Source organism: Macrotis lagotis, chromosome 5 (assembly GCF_037893015.1).
Source record: "Macrotis lagotis isolate mMagLag1 chromosome 5, bilby.v1.9.chrom.fasta, whole genome shotgun sequence".
Lineage (NCBI taxonomy): Eukaryota > Metazoa > Chordata > Mammalia > Peramelemorphia > Peramelidae > Macrotis > Macrotis lagotis.
Window position 1 is genome coordinate 110,414,605 of NC_133662.1, and position 18,912 is coordinate 110,433,516.

Consider the following 18,912-nt stretch of genomic DNA (forward strand, 5'->3'; position numbering starts at 1 on the left):
ATATACGTGTGTGTATATATGTGTATATACATATATATATATATATATATATATATATATATATATATAAAATTAGATTACTCCCTATCATGGGAGGGGTGAGGGAAGGGAAGGAGGTAGTAAAGTGTGGAACACAAGACTGACCAAAAATCAATGCTGAAAACTATCTTTGCATGTAATTGCAAAAAAAAAATTAAAAAAATTTTTAAAGAAGAGAATAGGGGCAGCTAGGTGGCACAGTGGATGGAGCACCAGCCTGGAATCAGGAGGATCTGAGGTCAAATCCAGCTTCAGACACTTAATAATTGCCTAGCTGTGTGACCTTGGGCAAGTCACTTTACCCCATTGCCTTAAATAAATAAAATTTTAAAAAAAGAAGAAGAGAGAATTGATAGGTGATTCCCATGACACTATATTCAAGGAATGAGTTAACAATAAACCTGTCTCTAGCCTTAGAAGTGTATGTATGTGTGTGTATATATATATATATATATATATATATATATATATATATATTTTCCATTCTTAGACCTAGATAAGAGACTTTTTTTAGGAAAAAGTGAAATTCATCTTCCCAATTAAGACTTGATTTTGACCATTTCACTGTATGTCAAGAGACCTAAGCCGTAACCCCATTCCGTAGTAGTAGTAGTAGTAGTAGTAGTAGTAGTAGTAGTAGTAGTAGTAGTAGTAGTAGCAGGGGTAACGATAGCAATAGTGGCTGTTACCGCTACTGACATTTATATAGCACTTTGTCTTAGGTAACCCTAAGCTAAATAGATTTCCAACAATACTAGGACATTGTCCTGATTTCAAAAACTGATTTAAAACCCTACATTTTAAAAGTTGAAGGTTTGTTATAAACATATCAATTAAGCAGTGAGCTCCTTGAGGGCAGGGACTCTCTTTTGCTTCCTTTTAAAATCCCCATGAGCTTAGAAAATGTGTGAAATATAATAAGTCTTAATACACATTTATTCAATACTTATTAATAATCTTAGTTTAAGGCAGCTCAGATACATTTTCCAACTGTGGAAGAGCTTAGGTCTCTTTTGAGATATTGACCCTCCTTCTGAGGGTTAAAGACTTTTTCAAACAGATATCACAGAGAAAGAGAGTAAAGGGAAAAGTAGGCATTGTCCAGAGGGAGGGAGGCAAAGAGGACAGAAGCTTGATGGGTCTGAACTGAGTCCTACAGGGGAAGCAGGATTAAGAGTATCATCAGCTGTGTTTCATGGTGATGAAGCTTTTGAAATGTAGGTTCACAGATGTTAATTATCATCTCTCTCTTTTACAGATCACTTTTAAGAAAGACCACTTAGAGACATGTCTCCTTTCTCTGGGTTGTGATGTGATGACCAGAGAACGTAGCAACTTTGAGACTTATTCTATGTTTTATGAAAATTTGTTGCAGCAGGCCAATCAGATACTCTACCAGAAGGAACAGGTATATTCATGGCAGTGGAAGGGCCATGTCTTGGAAAGTGTTTTAAAGAAGGGTACCACAAATTAACTTGTAAAAGTGAAGAAAGTTGAGTGACTTCTGCAGTGAAATGACTGGGGTTGAATCCCATTTCCATATACCTTTCTTCTTTAAGATAAAGATTTTTTTCTTTCAATCCAGGGACTCTAAGCTGCACAGTCAATACTGTGTACTATTAATACTGGAGTCACTTGGATGTGCTTATGGAAGAAAGTACAGTGTTGTGACAAGCAGAAGTGAGGGATCGAATTGCTATCCCTGACCCACTCAAGGAGTACTGAATGCTTCAGACAAATGTTTACATTCTGGATTTGGGGTCAAGTCCAGGGCTAAAGTCCCAATAAAACTGCTAAATATGTGATCCTTTATTAGGTCCCTCCCAGCTCTAGCTCTAAGATTCTATGAATTTTGGTATTACTCTGCTCTCAGGGTGTATGCTCTGAAACCTCTTTTCTTCTTTTTTTCAATCATTTTTCAGACATATTCAGCTCTCTGTAACCCAATTTTTGGGCTTTTTTTGGCAAAGATACTAGAATGGTTTACAATTTCCTTCTCTAGTACATTTTACAAATGAGGAAACTGAGGCAAAAAGATCATACAACCAGTAATTATTTAAGGCAGATTTGAACTCATGAAGATGAATCTTCCTAATTCTAAGCCCAGTGTTCTAACAACTGAGACACCTGCTGCACTCTTATAAATGAGATTGTCATAAAATGGTGAAGTTCCAGAAAAGCTCACTTTATCTCAAACACAAATCTTTTCCAAATAGCATCAAAATAAGATGCCAGTAAAATTCCAATATTCCCACAAGAAAAATAATTAGAAAATAGATCTATAACTGAAAAAGATTTACGTGAAGTTACATATGAATGACTTTTGGATTGTCTTCTATATGGTATTATCATAATCATTCTCCTCCACTAGAAAAGACAATTGAAAATTATCCATACTGCTGTACCATGCAATAAGCACAGACTGAAGTCTTCCAGGCCATTGTGCTCTACAAAGAGTCTTGGATTCATCAACATGAACTAATGGCTTTTTGAATGAGCTGTGAAAAAGTTACCTGTTTGATTGTTTCAGTTCACTTCAACAAGCACTTAATGAGTGCTCTATACTTGAAGCACTATATTTAAGGGAAGGGGAACACAAAGACAAAATGGAAACAGTTCCTGCCCTCAAAGGGCATATGTGCTACTGAAGTCCATTGCAGTTGGTCAAGTTTATGGGAAGGACCAGTCTGGCATAATGAAAAAAAGAATAAATTGGGAGTTAGGAGACATGAATTCTAGTCCTAGCTCTGAAGCTAATTAACTCTATTTTTAGTTACTTGATTTTTCTTTCTCTGCCTTTCAGGTTAGGTTTATAGATTCAGAGATCTGAAGAAGAGGTCATTGAAATCTTTAAGTAATTAGGTAGCAGATAGGCAGTGAGATGGTACCCTGGATAGAGCCCTTAGTTCAAAGACCTTAGCTCAAATCCAGCTTTAGGCCCTGACTCTGTGACTCTGGAAAGTCATTCAGTCTCTGCTTGCCTCAGTTTCTTCATCTGTAGAACATGGATAATAATAGTGCCTATCTTCCAGATTTTTTGTATAAAATAAAATGAGATATTTTTGCACAGTCCTTTTCACCCCTCATATATATATATTTGAACTACCTTTTTTGCAAAAGACTGACCCCAGTATTTTACAGTTTTTTTTCATCTTATGGATGGTTGGATTCAGTGACCTTTGAGGACTCCTTTTCAAGCCTTACATTCTTGCCCTGATGTTTTACTTGTTTGTTGTTTGGTTTCCAGGAACTAAATGCAGTAAGGACAGCTCAAAGTCCACTTGAAGAAAATGTTCACCAGGTTGGTTAGATGCCACTCACTTAACTCATCTCTTGTATTCTCTTCTCTTTTCATTGATCTGTAACAGGTATTTTTAAGTAGAGTTGTGCCACCTTGAATTGTAGATTCCCCAAGTGACCACCAATAATATTCAATAACTCAGAAAATTTGGGGAAATGCTCACAGTGGGTCATCTTTCAATTCTGCAAGTGACTTTAATTGGAGGCCATTGAAAAACAAGTTTTCTAACCACCTAAATTAGTGTATATTTGACCTGAGGAATTGAAAAACAATTTGGGATGTACACAATAAAAAAGAAAGACAAACTCACAGCTACTGTTTTCAACATAGTTTAAAAAAAAATCACTAAATTGATTGGTTATTTTGGCCTCCTGTAGATGCAATCCTAGCTCTGTTTGGCATCTTATGCAACTGGAAATTCTCCCTGTTTATTCAAGGTTCAAAAGATGGTTTTCATTAAACCATTTGATCTCAAGTCTCTGGTTTCTGTGGTTCACAAAACAGCTCTATGTAAACTATTGGGTTACTGCTGTTCCTAAGCCGTCATCCATTCTTGAAATGTCCTGTGCTAGGAAGTAGGGCTCGTGCAGGATATGATCTTGGAAATCACTGCTCTGAGAGCCAAACTCACGGATCTGGAAGATGAGAATCTCAACCTCAAGGAAAAGATAAGAAAAGATGTCCAAGAGGAGTATGAAGCATTAGTTCGAGCCTTATTTGCCACCTGTTTACACATCAAAGTAGGTATATCCTAGATCCTAGATAACAAGTTTTGAGTGGTTTCCTTGTGTCACTGGAACCCCAGGTATAGTGCAGTGCTCAGATAGATTATCTACAGGGAGATGTTCTATATTAATAGAATTTTAGACCTAATTACACATTAAATATGCCAGAGAGAGAGACAGAGGCAGCAATACTGTTTCCTATAATGAATGCTTTTGTTTTAAAACACAGATATCCCTTTATTTAGATCAATCAGCCAATTCTGGGTCAGGCATTGGGCATCCAAACACCAAGAAAAATTAAGTTTTTTATTGTTTTTTTTAATATTTCCACTACCAATCTTTTATGAAGAAGTGGCCTTCTCTGCTGATTGTTAGGAGAGCCAGCAGTAAATATTCAGGATGTTAGCCTCTTAGTCTATCTTTGTCTATTCATGTGAACACAACCTATGTGCAAAAGCTAAAAATGCCAATCTTGCAGACTCAAAATACCAGCAGACTTTGGTAATCTTCAGTGGCCTTCTCAATGAATTCCTCTGGCCATGAAGACACATTTTGCCAGAAGGAAATTACAATTCAGTTCAATGGAAAGAGTCCTGAATCCAGAATCACAATCCAGAATCTTGGCTCTGTCATTTTTTCTCAGTGTATCTTTATACACTTCTGATTCTGGGTCCTCTCTTCTGCAAAATGAAGGGGTTTGATTAGATGGTCTTAATGGTCCTTGCCAACTCTTAGTCTAAATCTGAAAAATTTCAAAGCTTCAAGCTCTCTAGGACATGCACAGCAATACAAAATGCCTTATGAGTTATGCCTTTTGGCTGAAATAATTATTTAAAGTTCAGTCTAGGGAAGGCCAGATACCCATCTCACCCCACCCTCACCCACAATCCCCAACTGCAACACATTATTAACTGCTCTTTGCTCGGCAGGAGAAATTGGATGAGCATCAGCTTAAAATGAGCCGGAAAGTGTGTGATCTCATCAGTGAAGTGAGAAAAGAAGGGGTTGACAGTATGATTGATTTAAAAAAAAAAATTGGCCTCAGCAAAGTTGCTAATGGACTGAAAGAAAATTTAGCCAACGTAAGTGATCCCATTTAGTCCAACAATGAATATTTCATCCTAGTATTTGTCTCTGCAGCTCTCTCAATTTGTCCCACTTAGGTTCCTTTTTCCTGTGTTTCCTCCAAAAGCATTGCATTCAGTATTTACTCAACCCTCTATCTTTAATGCTGTTACTAGTATTTAAAGTCTCGATTTTTCCTGAAAGTAAATAGGTATAATGTCGCTTCATTTCCAGGAGCAGTTTCAGGCCCTACAGGAGGAAAACAGGCGACTGGAGGAGCTGGTGTGCAAGGTGAAGACCTTAAGTCACTGGAAACTAACTGTACAGCAGCAGCAGCTCCAGAGACAGTTAAGAAATGCAGAAAAGGTGAGGAAAGTTTTAAAAATTACAGAACAAGAAGCAATAATTGTCTTTTTTGGTTCACAAGCTAAATATACGTAAGACTTTTTTTCCTGAAGAAATCAGTTGAAGGAAGTCTGATAGGTACAAGAGTGATCAACAGACCTCAACACAGGGAGGGAAGGAAAATGCAAAGCCTATTAAATGTCATAGTCTTGGAGAAAATGGGAAAGGAGCAATTGGCAGCAAATAATAAAGGGAATTTGATATCAGAATATGAAGAGGATAAACAGAAATTGAAAAGAAAAAAAAGACATTCATGGAGAGATTTTTAGCAGTGATTTAGCAGGTTATTTGTCCAAAAAGTTGTTAACACATGTATATATTTAGAAGTTACTTCTGTGTCCTTTCATGAGGAAAGTAAAATTTCTAAAAGACATTAAATTTAGAACAAAAATTGATAGTGACTTGGGAATATTTCCATTTACTATTTTGATGCATTTCTCATTGATCTTTATCTGTCTCATTATTCACACACTCTAGAAACAGATTCTGAGAGTAAATACTGAGAACTGGAAACCAGTCAGTTCTATAGTCCCACAAAGGGTCAAAGAGTAAGTAACTTGTAAAAATCTAAAAATACTGAAATGAAATTTCCTTACCATCTGTTTGGTGATTCATAGGAAGTTACACAAAGTAAAAAGAAATATTTGCAAATCAAGATAATGGCAGAACACAAGAGTGATTTACTACAACAACAATTACTGGCTTTAAGGAAGGCTCTGGCCAAATCTCAAATTGAGAATTTGAAGATGGAGAAGCAGCTTGACAAGCAGGTAGCTGGGATCCTGTCATGTCCCTCTTCCTCACCCTCTGCCTGGGGCTGGATTAAATGACTTTTAAGGTATCATCTTATTCTGACATTTTAGAGATATAGCTTGAAGGAAGGGATAAATCCCCAGGTGATTTTATTTTTTTTAATCTCTTTCCTATTCTACTTCTGATTCAGAGAGAAATTATGAATGCATTTGTCCCTTGTTCCAATTATTTGGCCAAAAAGAATTAATGTACAGGGATCTCCTCTTTTCTTCCACCACCCGCAAAAAAAAAAAAAAAAAAAAAAAAAAAAAGCCCAGGGAAGGAATAATAAAGAAGACATAAGACAAGCTTAGAGAAAGCAACCGAACTTTAGGCTTTATCTGAGAAGTGATACTATCCATCCTGGGCACGAAGCAGTGAGTGGGGCAAAAGAAGGAGTTGGGCATCTTAATGGCCCCTTGAGTCACTTCCTTGTTGATCTTTCATGTGACAGTAAAATAATGGAAAGAATGATGCTCTTGAAGGCAGGAGATGAGGGTCCCAAATCCCTGCTTTGACCTTTAGGAGCTGTGTGACTTTGGGTAAGTCACTTGAGTTTTGAGACACAGTTTCCTTGTCTGTCAAATGATGATACTATATACTAAACAGACCTATCTCATAGTGTCATTGTGAGGAAATATTTCATAAAGCTTGAAGTGCTATATATCAACAGGAACTATTGTTTAGGCACATGTATATTTAAAATGTCACACAACCAAAGAGAAATGGCTATTTTTGATTCTGACATTTTGGCTATGGAAACTGAGTTAGCTATGTAGAATTTAGCATTACCAGTCCCAAAATTTTGCAGAGGTAGGTCTTCACTCTTTTTCACACAGAGTTATTCAGAGCCTCAGAAGCAAAGCCAAAATGAGCACTCCCAGTCCTTTATGCCATCCCCCTGCTAAGGACAGTAAGTGAATCATCCTCATTTCCATAAATTGCTACATTCTTGGTATTATCTGTGATTCAATTTCTTATCTATTTTATACACTCTTCAGGTCAGCCGAAGCAGCTGTTCTTCACCCAAAACATTCCACTTCCCATTTCTATATTTTGCATAAAACCCATACCTGAATATTTCTTCTCAAAGCCCCAGATGCTCTGGACACTTCTCCTCATATTCTTAGAATCCAAAGTTTCTTCTAGATTAACTCAAAGACTGCATGAGATCATGTCTCATATACTCAGCTACTTACCCCCTGAAAATTGCCTTGAATTTACTTTGTATACATTTGTTTCACACTTGTATGTATACATGTTATCTCCCATAGAATGTAAACTTCCTGAGGGTAAGGACTGCTTCATTTTTTTTTCTTCCATACCTATTACAATGTCTGATTAATGACTAATAAATAATTGTTGATTAAAGAAAATGGAAACACATGATATTCATTATATAGTTTAAATTCTAATCTCACAAACATTTAGCTGTCAGATTCTGGAATTTCCAAGGTAGAGGACTCCATAAAATACCATATATTTATTATTTTAGTGTTTGATTGGTAGGCAGCTAGTGAATAGAGTGCTGGGCCTGAAATCAAGAAGATGTATCTTTCTGAGTTTAAATCTGACCTCAGATACTTCCAGGCTGTGTGAACCCACTGAGCAAGTCATTTAACCCTGTTTGCCGAAGAAGGAAATGGCCAATCAGAAAACTCCCAAATGTGATTATGGAGAGGAATTCTTACTTGCTTTATGGGAAGTTTGATTGCCATGACAAAATGTTCACTTTATTTTTCATCAAATGTTCATTCAGAGACCATAATATTGAATGAAAAAAATTAATAATTGTGTTGCCCTCCTGATAATGACTGAATGAAATGACAAGAGCACAGGAAGGTACAACTTGTGAACTAGAGATCTAGAATTTTGTGAACTGGAGAGATAAAATTGCTTCAATGCACACCTTGAATTTTGAGTCCAACAGTATCCTTGTACAGTTGCCAATTAACAAATGCAGGCATGCACCAGCTCTGGATTGTCTGCTGAGTTGGCAAATTTTGCTATTTTTACAGTCATTTTCAATCATGTTCTGCATTTCCATGATTTAGAAACAGCTGTTGAAAGAAGTTGAATACAAAATGGCCCATGAGACTCTAAATAGGCAGCAGTTGGATGAAATGAAAACAGCCAACATGGAGAAACTCTTGGAGGATCTGGAGAAGAAAGAACAAAGTCTCTATCTTCTCACTGAGGAAGTAGAAAGATCTTCTAAGATGGGCCAACTCCAACAAAAGAAAATTAAGAAAGAAATCCAACAGGTAACCCCAAATCAGAGAAGAGGATTTTTCTCATAAATCATCTTTTGCCCCCTGACACATTTAATGATTTAAAAAAAAAAAAGATTTCACAGGAGCTTTTTTTTGATCATGGATTTAGAGATAAAAGGGCTGACCCTTAAAAGATCATCCAGTACAGCCCATCTGGTTCTATAGTTGAAGATATTGAGGTCAAATAACATCCGAGTCAAGATATGAACCCATCCTAAGACTCCTGAAATCAGAATGAGTAGTTTGGGAAATCCCATAAAAGTAAGGTAAAAATAGAGGCAAAAAATGAAAAAAAAAAAGGCAACAGGAAAGGGGAGAAGAGAGTTGTGATTTATTTACTTGTACAAAAATATAATAGCACAATAAAAAGGTCACAAATCTTATAATTTGAGGTCTAGAAGAATCATTGATCAAGAGAAATGGAAGGGTTGGACTAGATAATTAAACAGGCATGAAAAGTTTAAGTGATTTGTCCACAATCACACTGTTAATAGGTGGAAAAATTATGACCAGTAGAATATGATATTAGACCATGGATATCAATTTGTGGAGCACCCATAGGGAGACTAAAGAGCTTAAGCTGACAAGGAAATAAAAGAGAGATCATAAAAGGAACAGGACAATAAAATAAAATTAGTAACTATGATTTTAGACTACCAATGAAGGTGATCAGAAGGCAAATGGTATTAAAGATAAGAAATAATCAAGATATTTCCATATCAAGATATAGAAATAAAATAAAAGAGTGAATTTTAGGAATTTAGGGAAAAATTGGGAAGGATTAAGAAAGAAAGAAATATACTAGGCAATATATCATTGATAAAAATCATATTTGAAAAAATGGAATTCTTGATTTATGAAAACTAAAATATTATAACAGTAAATATTAATAATATTTAAGAACTGAATCTTTAAAGTCTTTGTTATGAGTTGAACTACAGAATCCTAGAAGGGAGGACAAACTAGTGATGACAATGTCAAACCTTTGACAACTTTTTTAGGTAGTGAAATAAACTGTTCTTAAAAGGTACAGTCAAAACAGAAATCTTTAATAAGAATTCCCACCTTTCAACCTACTTTTATTAAAGCAGGAATAAATTACAATACAAACAAAATATTAATTCACTCAATGACCACTGATTAAATGTATAAGCAAAATGACAAAATGGACAAAAATTCAGTCTCACTTCTATTGCACACTAGCAATTGCACACCCTGGGCAATTCCCCTAATCTCTCAGTGACTTAACGTTTGTTGAACTAAATTACTCTTGGGGTTAGCTTCAAACCTTGCCCATGTGATAATGAAAGAACATTTAGCATATCCACAAATACACAGTTTACCTTACTTCATTTACCTAAATGACATCATTCTGGGAGTGTTAGTCAGATCTTTGTTTCCATATAAGCAAGTAACTTCTCAGTAGAGTCTTAAAAAGGGTAAGAACAGCTAGGTGGCACAGTGGATAGAGCACCGGCCCTGGAGTCAGGAGTACCTGAGTTCAAATTCAGCCTCAGACACTTAAGAATTGCCTAGCTGTGGGGCCTTGGGCAAGTCACTTAACCCCATTGGCCTTGCAAAAAAAAAAAAGGGGGTAAGAACAAAAATAGTGCAAGTTATCCTGCCTGAGTGAAAGAGTCTGAGCAAGAATACAGACCCCCTAATCTAGAATTATTCTTCTCAGATAATTTTTGGCAACAAACAAACCTTATAGCCTGTGTCCATAGGATGCCTTCCTCTTGGTTACAACTATATTTAGTTAATGCTACTCAGCCTGTCTTTGACCAGAAATGACAAAAGTTTGAATTAAACCAGAAATTGAAAATACAAGTAAGTCATTTCAAATAATGCCTTACAAAAATGGCAGTAGCCATAGGAATTGGCTTTGAAATGTGGATTAGAGGCAAGAGTAGCTAGCTTGTTTGTCATTCTAGTGAGTCTGGTAGTCTTTGCAGTCCTTAATCCCAATTACATCAGGGCTACTCACATTTAAATGCTGCACCATACAAGGGAAAGAGACTTTGGGGTTTATAAAGACAATGCTGATTTACAACAGGTAAAAAGATAGATGAGGTTAAAAGGACTAGGTTTTATCCATTCTATTATATCTACTCCAATTGTGGCATACTCATCCCAACCATATTCCATGTTCCTCTTTGCTTTTAAAAGGTTCTTCCTGTCTGACAGAACACTAAAAGTTTGGGGATGGATCCCAGTCCAAATAGAATTTTCATGAATGCTTACTAGCTAAATAAGAACTGCAAATGAAAAAATGTATTCCTGTGAATTTTATTTTCCATAAAACATATATTTATGTGATTTATCTCATTAGATAAGAAGCCAGCTTGCCCAAGAACGAAGTTTAAAGTTGGATGCATTCCAGCGTGTGGATGAATTGCAGAATCAGCTTTATGATATAGAAAATGCATCAACACAAATAAACTCACTGGGAGGTCAGAAAGCTTTTTTTCCCCTACCAGAAAAACCTCACTTTGGAATTTTAAAGTAAGGGGGAATTAACCACCTGAGCAGGGAAGTCAAACACAAAGCTTTCCCTTTTTTATACAGTCATACTTGGCATTTTTTTTTGTTAAGGTTCTCTTACCTAGGTTTATACAAAATTTTATTACATTAAAATTTTACATATTTTATTATATAACATAGCATTTAAAGAAGATTTAGTTCTATAAAATCAAATCTGTATCCTTGGAAAGATGGGATTGAAATGGATGTCCAGTCCTGAGGGACTGAACCAATCAGATTAATGACAGATTAATGGCTTTCCAAAGCCATTAAAGTTCTTGAATTTAAGACCAAAGAATAATAGATCTAGATAAGGAATCTAAGAGAATATCTGAAAAAAATCATTTTATTTTACAGATGAAGAAAATGAGGCTCAGGGAGGTGAGATGCAAACCATGTCAAAACAATAATCAAAATGGAAATTATAGCTCTTTTAGAGGTTATCAGAAAAGTAGGCAAATGTATGTTAGTAATTTTGGTAGGGAATGCACATTGGACAGGACACTGCCTGGAAGTCCAAGGATCTAAAGATGGTCGTTCTAATACTGTGTGACCTCAGACAAGTCACTTAACCCTTCATTCATAAAATGGGATGGAAATGGTAGATTAGAGAAGCCATAAAAGTCTCTTCCTAATTCTATGATCCTATGACCTCTCTGGTCCTCAATTGCCTCATCTATAACATGAAAAGATTATAATAACAGGTGATCTCTCCTAGTGCCAGGGGGAGCTCACAAGACTATAAATTGTAGAACTATTGATGATTTATTTGTATTGTTAGAAATTCCCTCACCATCGGATCCCTACATGTGTGAAATCAGACACAAACCACTATCCCCTCCTCAAAAGAGAAAGCTCAGGTTCAGTTTTACTTCTGTATTTTATATAAATATGCATTTAGTCCTTTATGTTATATACATTTCGCTATTTCTTAAAATATATGCAAACCTGACAAATATGATTTTAAGAGGCAGAGTCAAGTTCACATGCCCTGGGATTACTCAGTGAAGAGATAAGAGGGGCAGAAAGAAAAAAAAGAAATTGTATTCTTTCCTCCAATAATCCTCATTTCCAGTAATTCTTGGGCAATGAAAGAATTCACCCATGTAGTGATTTTGCTTTGAGGCTCTGGGGGTGTTTAAGGAAAAATCTGGTTGGAGATCATGGATTTGACCTGTGTATAAGTATCTACCTGAACGTTTGGGATATGGTCTTTTGATATGCTGGGGTGTGCTTTGGAAAATACTGAACCACTTTCATCACATTCTCTTGCCATTGGTCCAAATAGGATGAGAGAGAGAAGAGAGAAAATAACTGAGGAATCAGAATAAAATAATCTCTAAAAGAAACATGAGATAGAAATAGAGTGTGGTTATTTTCAATTGAGTCCAAACATTTATGAAATACCTACTCCATACAATCTTTGCTTTTTACTTCTTCCTGAAAGCATCTGTTCCTTCCTAATAGTTTTAGTGCTTCTTCTCTGATGCATTCAGCTCAAATGCTGTCCCTAGTCTCTGGTGCCTTTGTACCTCCCTACCCCCCAGGAGTTCCATCACAGGCTGAGCACTTTCCCTTTCCCCAACACCTGCCTCTCTTGTCATCTTTTTTAATTTCCATACCAATCATTGCTCTTAATGTTGATTTCTTTCCATTGACATGACTGTTTAATGGAGCAAGATTTTACACCTCATTTTATAAATGCCTTTTCATGAGAAAAGTGAATTATGAGCTGAGGTTTATAAACATTTTTAAGTAGTTAAAAAAGATTATACACAGTGTAAATATCTTTTACAACCCAAAAAATAGGTTATAGTAGAGGAAGTTTGCAGTCTAAAGTAGTGGTTCTTTCTCAACCTGGGATCCCTGAACTTTAAACATATTTTGATAATTATATTTTAATGTAATTGATTTCCTTTGTATTCCTATGTATTTTTAAGCATTGCAAAAATTATTGACATGGGGTCCATAGATTCTTACCAGAATCCACAGGAGTTCATGACACATACACACACAAAGCTTAAAAATTCCTAGTTTTAAGGGCTTAGGTAGGTAAGCTGTGATAAAGCAGTGCTCTTTTCCAAAATTAGAAATCACTCCATCCACACTTCAGCTAGGATACCAGTCACCAAAAGATTTGAGGATTTCCTAACTTTCTTAGGAAAGGGATTGCTATATGAATGTTTATATTACTCAACAAATTATTGGCATCCAACTAACAAGAGATACAAAAAGAACTTAGTAAAAATGTAGGACAACTCTAGAACTCAAAAGCAGGGTTTACTTTGTTTTTTTATCACTGCTGCACATCGCTTCCCTTCAGAATTGTAACCCTTATTGCAACTCTTTCCTCAGTCTCAGCTCACCACCACAGAATGTAAAATAGTATGTGAGGGAAGCACTTGCTTTTTCCTTTTTCTTCCAGTTATAAGTGGTAAGTAGTCAAAGGTGCCGACCTCTATTGGTCACCACTTTGGATGTGAATGATTCCAAAAGAATAAGATGATTTAAGAGGTAGCTAAGAAAAGTAAGCATGGCAAGTATTTGTTTCTAGTTACAGGTGTGCTTGATAGAGGGTTCCTAGCCAATCTGTACTCTGGTCAAATTCACAACAAATAATCAGTTCAGCAATTAGTATTAAGAATTAAACTTAGATATTGGAGATACAGACAAAAACAAAATAACTGGCTCTCAAGGAGTGTACGTTGGATAGAGGGTATATAAGATGTGAATAAGTAAGTAAAAACAAATTAATTTCAAGGGGGAGTGCTGATAATTGTGGGGCAGGAATCAAGAAAGTCCTCTTATGTGGGGTGGTGCCAGAACGTGCATTGAAGAAACTAAGGATTCTATCAGGGGAGGGAAGAGGAATGAAAATAACAATGGTAGGATAAGAGATGTCTTCCATGAGAAAGAGCTACAGGTGTTTGCCCACAATGGAGATAAAAGAATATCAATATGAAATAAGCCTGAAAGTTGAGGAAAAGCCCCTTTTGTGGCATTAAATGACAGGGTGAGGGTTCTGTAACTTATCTGAGAGGCACTAGAGACATTGAAGACTTCCAGGGGCTGGGGGTGGGGGGATAGGAAGGAATAGAGTTGACACAGGATGTGCTGGTCTCTTACTGAGTTCTCTACACATTTACAAAAGTAGGAAAGAAAATGGAGGGCTATTATTCTGATTTTATTTGTACCCATTGGTGCAAATCGGTAAGAGGTGCCCAGTTTTATAACTAAGCTCAGTTTCATTAGTAACTCTATGCAGATTAACTCCAAGATCCACATTTTTAATCTCAATCTTCCACTCCTGTATCACCAACTGCCTATTGAACAATTCAAACTGGATGAAACAGTCTTGTTATCTACTCAGATTCAACCTATTCAGAACAAAACTTTCCCCAAGCCCTTCACTTCTTCTGTTCTTTATTATTTGGAGTACCACTAATGCTTTAATTATTCAGGAACCACAGTTCTCAGGACCTCCTTCTCCCTTACCCCACATATCCAATTACTTGCCAAATTTTTACCTCTGTGATTCCCATCTGGTACCCCTTTCTCTAGCCATCACCTTAGTTCAGACCCTTATCTCTCACCTGGACTAATAATAGTAATAGCTTCCTCTTTGATCTCTTTGCCTCAGAATTCTCCCCACCTCAATACCTACTTGTTTCCAAAATGATTTTCCTTAACATACAGGTCTGACCATGCCATCCCCTACTCCCCTTCAATACACTCCCAATGGCTTCCTATTGCTTCTAGGATTAAATTCAAACTCTTCTGTTATTTAAACTCTGTAACCTGACTTCAACACACCTTTGCACTTCATTAAGGTCTGCCAGAAGTCAGTGCACTTTTAAGCTAATAAAGCTTAAACATCGATAATTACAAAGCTATTAAAGCTTTTTGGGACATCTGTGGTGTCAAAACTTAAAATATAAACAGGAGCCACTAAAAACATACCTAAGGATCCCTGTGAGCTGCCTATTGACTTAGAAAAACATACATTAACATTGTTATTTTTTTTTTTATATTTTAAGTACTTCTTAATTGCAGTTTAAACTGGTTTGGGCCACACTGCCCTCCTGCTGCACATTACTCTCCAGAACCCTACTACCCAGACAAATGGGTCTTCTTGCTATTTCTCTTACACAACATTCCTTTTTCCAAGAATGGAATGTACTCCTTCTACTACCTCCACCACTTAGAATCTCATCTCCTTCAAGAATCAGCACAAGCAGCTTTGACATGAAGCTTTTTCCTTAAATTCCCTTCCTCTCAAAGTTATCTTGTATATATACATCCTGCATAAACACACTCTGAACTTCTCAACCACCCCTCATCATATGGGAGCTCCTTGAGATCAGAGATGGTTTCATTTTTACTTTGTATACCCAGAAGTCAATAAATTCTAATCTATAAAATGTTGAGGAGGAAAGGGAAAGGTTTCCCCCGGTTGACTTAGTATTCTGTATAAACTGGTAAATGCATGAGTTTGAGATTATTTCATAATCAGTGTCATTAAACATTTCAGGTCTTAAATCATGGGCTAACTATACTCGAAGTTCTGTCTCCACTCCATGCAGATATTCCTTTTTAAAGTCTGCTTCTAAAAGCTGTGAAATAAAAAGGATTCAAAGGCCAAGGACTGTAAGTAATGAACCTGGAAATGTATAGATAAAATGAAAAAAAAAACTTAGCAGTATGAATTGTTTTTCAACTCATCCTTTAACTTAATGTCAATAAAATTTACCCAATAATGAAATTACTTTATGCCCAATAGGCTTAGGGTCAAACTAACCAAATTGGGCAAGTCTTGAAAATCAGTGGTTGTACACCTAAGGGGCTGTTGCCCACATTCTGTTTGAACCTTTTCAAGATAACCTTTGCCTATATAGTCATCTTGCTAGTTCACACCTTTCATCACTCATATCGGATTCTTAATCTCTTGATCCCTTACATACAATTGCTTCTGACAAAATAATCTTCTAAGATAGGTTTAAAAGGCAATTTTCACTGCCCTAATACCTACATCTTCAGTCTTATTTTATACTACTCTGCTTGAGGAATTCTAGATTCCAGCTACACCCGATTACTACCCTTTTTTTTTTAGGCTTAGTTGTGTCTCTAAGGCCTAGAATTAAAGCCCTCATCATCAACTCCTGTACTCTAGTATCTTCCCAGGCTCAGCTCAGGTATTATGATCCTTCTCTGTGAAATTTTCCCTCCTCCATCCTATTATTCTCTCCTTTAATTTTCCATAACTCTACCTATTTGTGATCCCATCAGCCCTCATGGATTCAATAATTATCTCCATGCAAATAATTCTCAGTTCTATTAATCCAGCCCTAAGATCCAGTCTCATGTCTGACTTATTGGACATCTTTAACTGGATGTCCATTTAGCCACTTCAAACTCAACATAATCCAAACTGAATTCATTCTTTTTCCCAAAACCCCTTCTTCCTTTCTTTTTACTATCAAAGGCATTGCTGTCCTCCCAATCACCCAGGCAGGATGACATCCTCAACTCACCCCCATGTTCAAGAACTTTCTTATTAGTAAGACCTATCAAGTGTAATACCACACCATCTCTTGTATATATACTCCCTTACTCTCCTTTGACATTGCTATCACTATGTTGCCCCTCACCTCCTCATGGCTGGATCATATCAGCAGTCTTCCCCTTTCCAAGTCTCTCCTTCACTTAGCTGTCAAGCTGATCTTAAAGTGTAGGTCTGATCCTGTCTCCCTACATCCCCTTAAAAAAGTCCTGTGTCTTTTCCAGTCTTTTTACCTTATTCCTCTCCATGTACTCTGCAGTCCACTTGTACCGGGAACACAACGCTCCATCTCCCAACTCTGAGCATGATCATTGGCTATCTCTACACCCTGCCCCCCCCCGCCAACGTTGGATCTATTCTCTGATTTCCATGGGGTCCTAGCTAAAATTTACTATTTTCTCCTGAATTTCCCCTTAATGCTACTTCTGAGATTATCTCCAAATTATTTTAGGTAACTCTTGTTTGTACATGTTATCTCTTTATTAGAATGAGTTTTTATAAGGCAAGGGATTTATCTTCTGCCTATCTTAGGACACTCAGTAGTGCCCAACAAATTTAATAAGATACTGGATAGTCACTTTTGTCTTTATAAAATTGTTTTGCCCCTTTGAAAAATCCTATCCAATCCCATTTCTTTACTTTGAGGCAGGAGGTACAAGGCAAGGAAACAATCAAATAATGTCTGGGTTGGTGAGTTTCTGGATATTGTGATATACAAATGATTTTTGAAAATGTTTTAAGGCTACATTAATTCAAATGGGTAAAAGGTCTTTTTAAAATGTGGGGAAAAAACACCTGTTACCTTGATAATAAAAGTGACAACTTAAAAAGTATTCAATAGTAAAATTAAAAATTTATTGTGGATAAACATAATAGGCTCCATATTTTAATTATCTTCAAAATGTACAAAAATGGCAGTTTCTCCAATTCTGTTGATTTTATTTAGTTCATTTACATTCCTTGCCTATCTTCTTTGTTGTGCCCAGTATAAATGCCTTTATAATATTACTAGCTAGATAGAATTGAAGCTTAAAACTAAGCCAAGTGGTCCACAGAGGAACTGAATCCTGGATTTCTGAGCAAAACTAAACCACATAATGCTAGTTTTAAAATGGTCCAAAAACTTCCTAAAGAAAAATACTAATACCTACTTAACATTTATTTATAGGTACCCACGAAATGCAGAAGAAGAGCTTTCTTACCCAATGTGACTAATAATGTTCAGCCAGCAGATTTTCAAATTTCTACTGCTCAGCAATACACATCCCTGCTCAGGCCTAAACACTAAGTCATAGCTGCTCTTTTCACGTTTTTCTAAGAGGAATTCACTATTCTCCTGCTTCAAAGTTATTGAATAAAAATGCTATAAATCATTAATATATTAAAACTCCTCAACTGTGTTCAGTGCTGTTGTTGGAACCAATATTATAAAATAACAAATTAAATTACAAGAACAAAAAAAAACCCAACAAAAAAACATTTGGCACCAGAATTTAAAATATGGTGGGAGTTACTTCTTCCCTGTGCCAACCACCATTAAAGAGCTGCTAAAAACAGTTTCCAATCAAGTAATGTATTACAGGCAGCAGTTCTATAGGATCACGGTTTATGAATCCATAAGCAATAAAACCATAATATAAAGACTATCAGGATAGTTAGCTTAAACATTCCAGAAAATGCTACTTGTCCCCTGGGTTCTAAGAACTCTAATTAGAGCATTAACATTGATTTAGAAGTTTTCCAAATTTCCAGAAATTAAAAACTTGCAGGGGCAGCTAGGTGGCACAGTAGATAGGGCACCGGTCCTGGAGTTAGGAGTGCCTGAGTTCAAATCCGGCCTCACTTAGTAATTGCCTAGCTGTGTGGCCTTGGGCAAAGCCACTTAACCCCACTGCCTTGCAAAAAAAAGAAAAACAACAACAAAACTTGCAGCAAAGATGAAAATACCAACTTGGTAGGTGGAGAGCTTTTGATTTACTATCGCAAGCACATGAATCAAAGCATTTATGACATTTGCTTCATTAAGTGCCACCTCCTTGGTTCATCTCTTGTCACTTCCAAAAGACTGGTATAGCATAAGCCTGCCAAAGGCACCTGTGACTTTAGGCATGGCATTCCAAAAATGTCTTCCCCCCAAAAAAACTATACTAAAGCCATCTTATCTTCAAAATCCTTTTCTGAATGCAATGTTTTTGAAGAATCTTAGTTCTTTAAGGATATCAGAACATC

At 36.3% G+C, this 18,912-nt stretch overlaps 1 protein-coding gene across 2 annotated transcripts in view; it reads left to right on the forward strand.

The window, feature by feature from the left end:
* Nucleotides 1-18,374, forward strand: part of LOC141487779 (uncharacterized) — a 201,212-nt gene extending 182,838 nt beyond the window's left edge. For both annotated transcript variants that reach the window (XM_074187305.1, XM_074187306.1), the window contains 10 exons: nt 1,298-1,447; nt 3,287-3,340; nt 3,913-4,080; nt 4,995-5,147; nt 5,365-5,496; nt 6,153-6,305; nt 8,382-8,591; nt 10,933-11,053; nt 15,655-15,770; nt 17,852-18,374. In XM_074187305.1, coding sequence (XP_074043406.1) covers nt 1,298-1,447; nt 3,287-3,340; nt 3,913-4,080; nt 4,995-5,147; nt 5,365-5,496; nt 6,153-6,305; nt 8,382-8,591; nt 10,933-11,053; nt 15,655-15,770; nt 17,852-17,971 — 1,377 coding nt within the window. In that variant the 3' untranslated portion in view covers nt 17,972-18,374. The remainder of the gene's footprint in view (nt 1-1,297; nt 1,448-3,286; nt 3,341-3,912; nt 4,081-4,994; nt 5,148-5,364; nt 5,497-6,152; nt 6,306-8,381; nt 8,592-10,932; nt 11,054-15,654; nt 15,771-17,851) is intronic.
* The last annotated feature ends 538 nt before the right edge of the window (nt 18,375-18,912 follow it).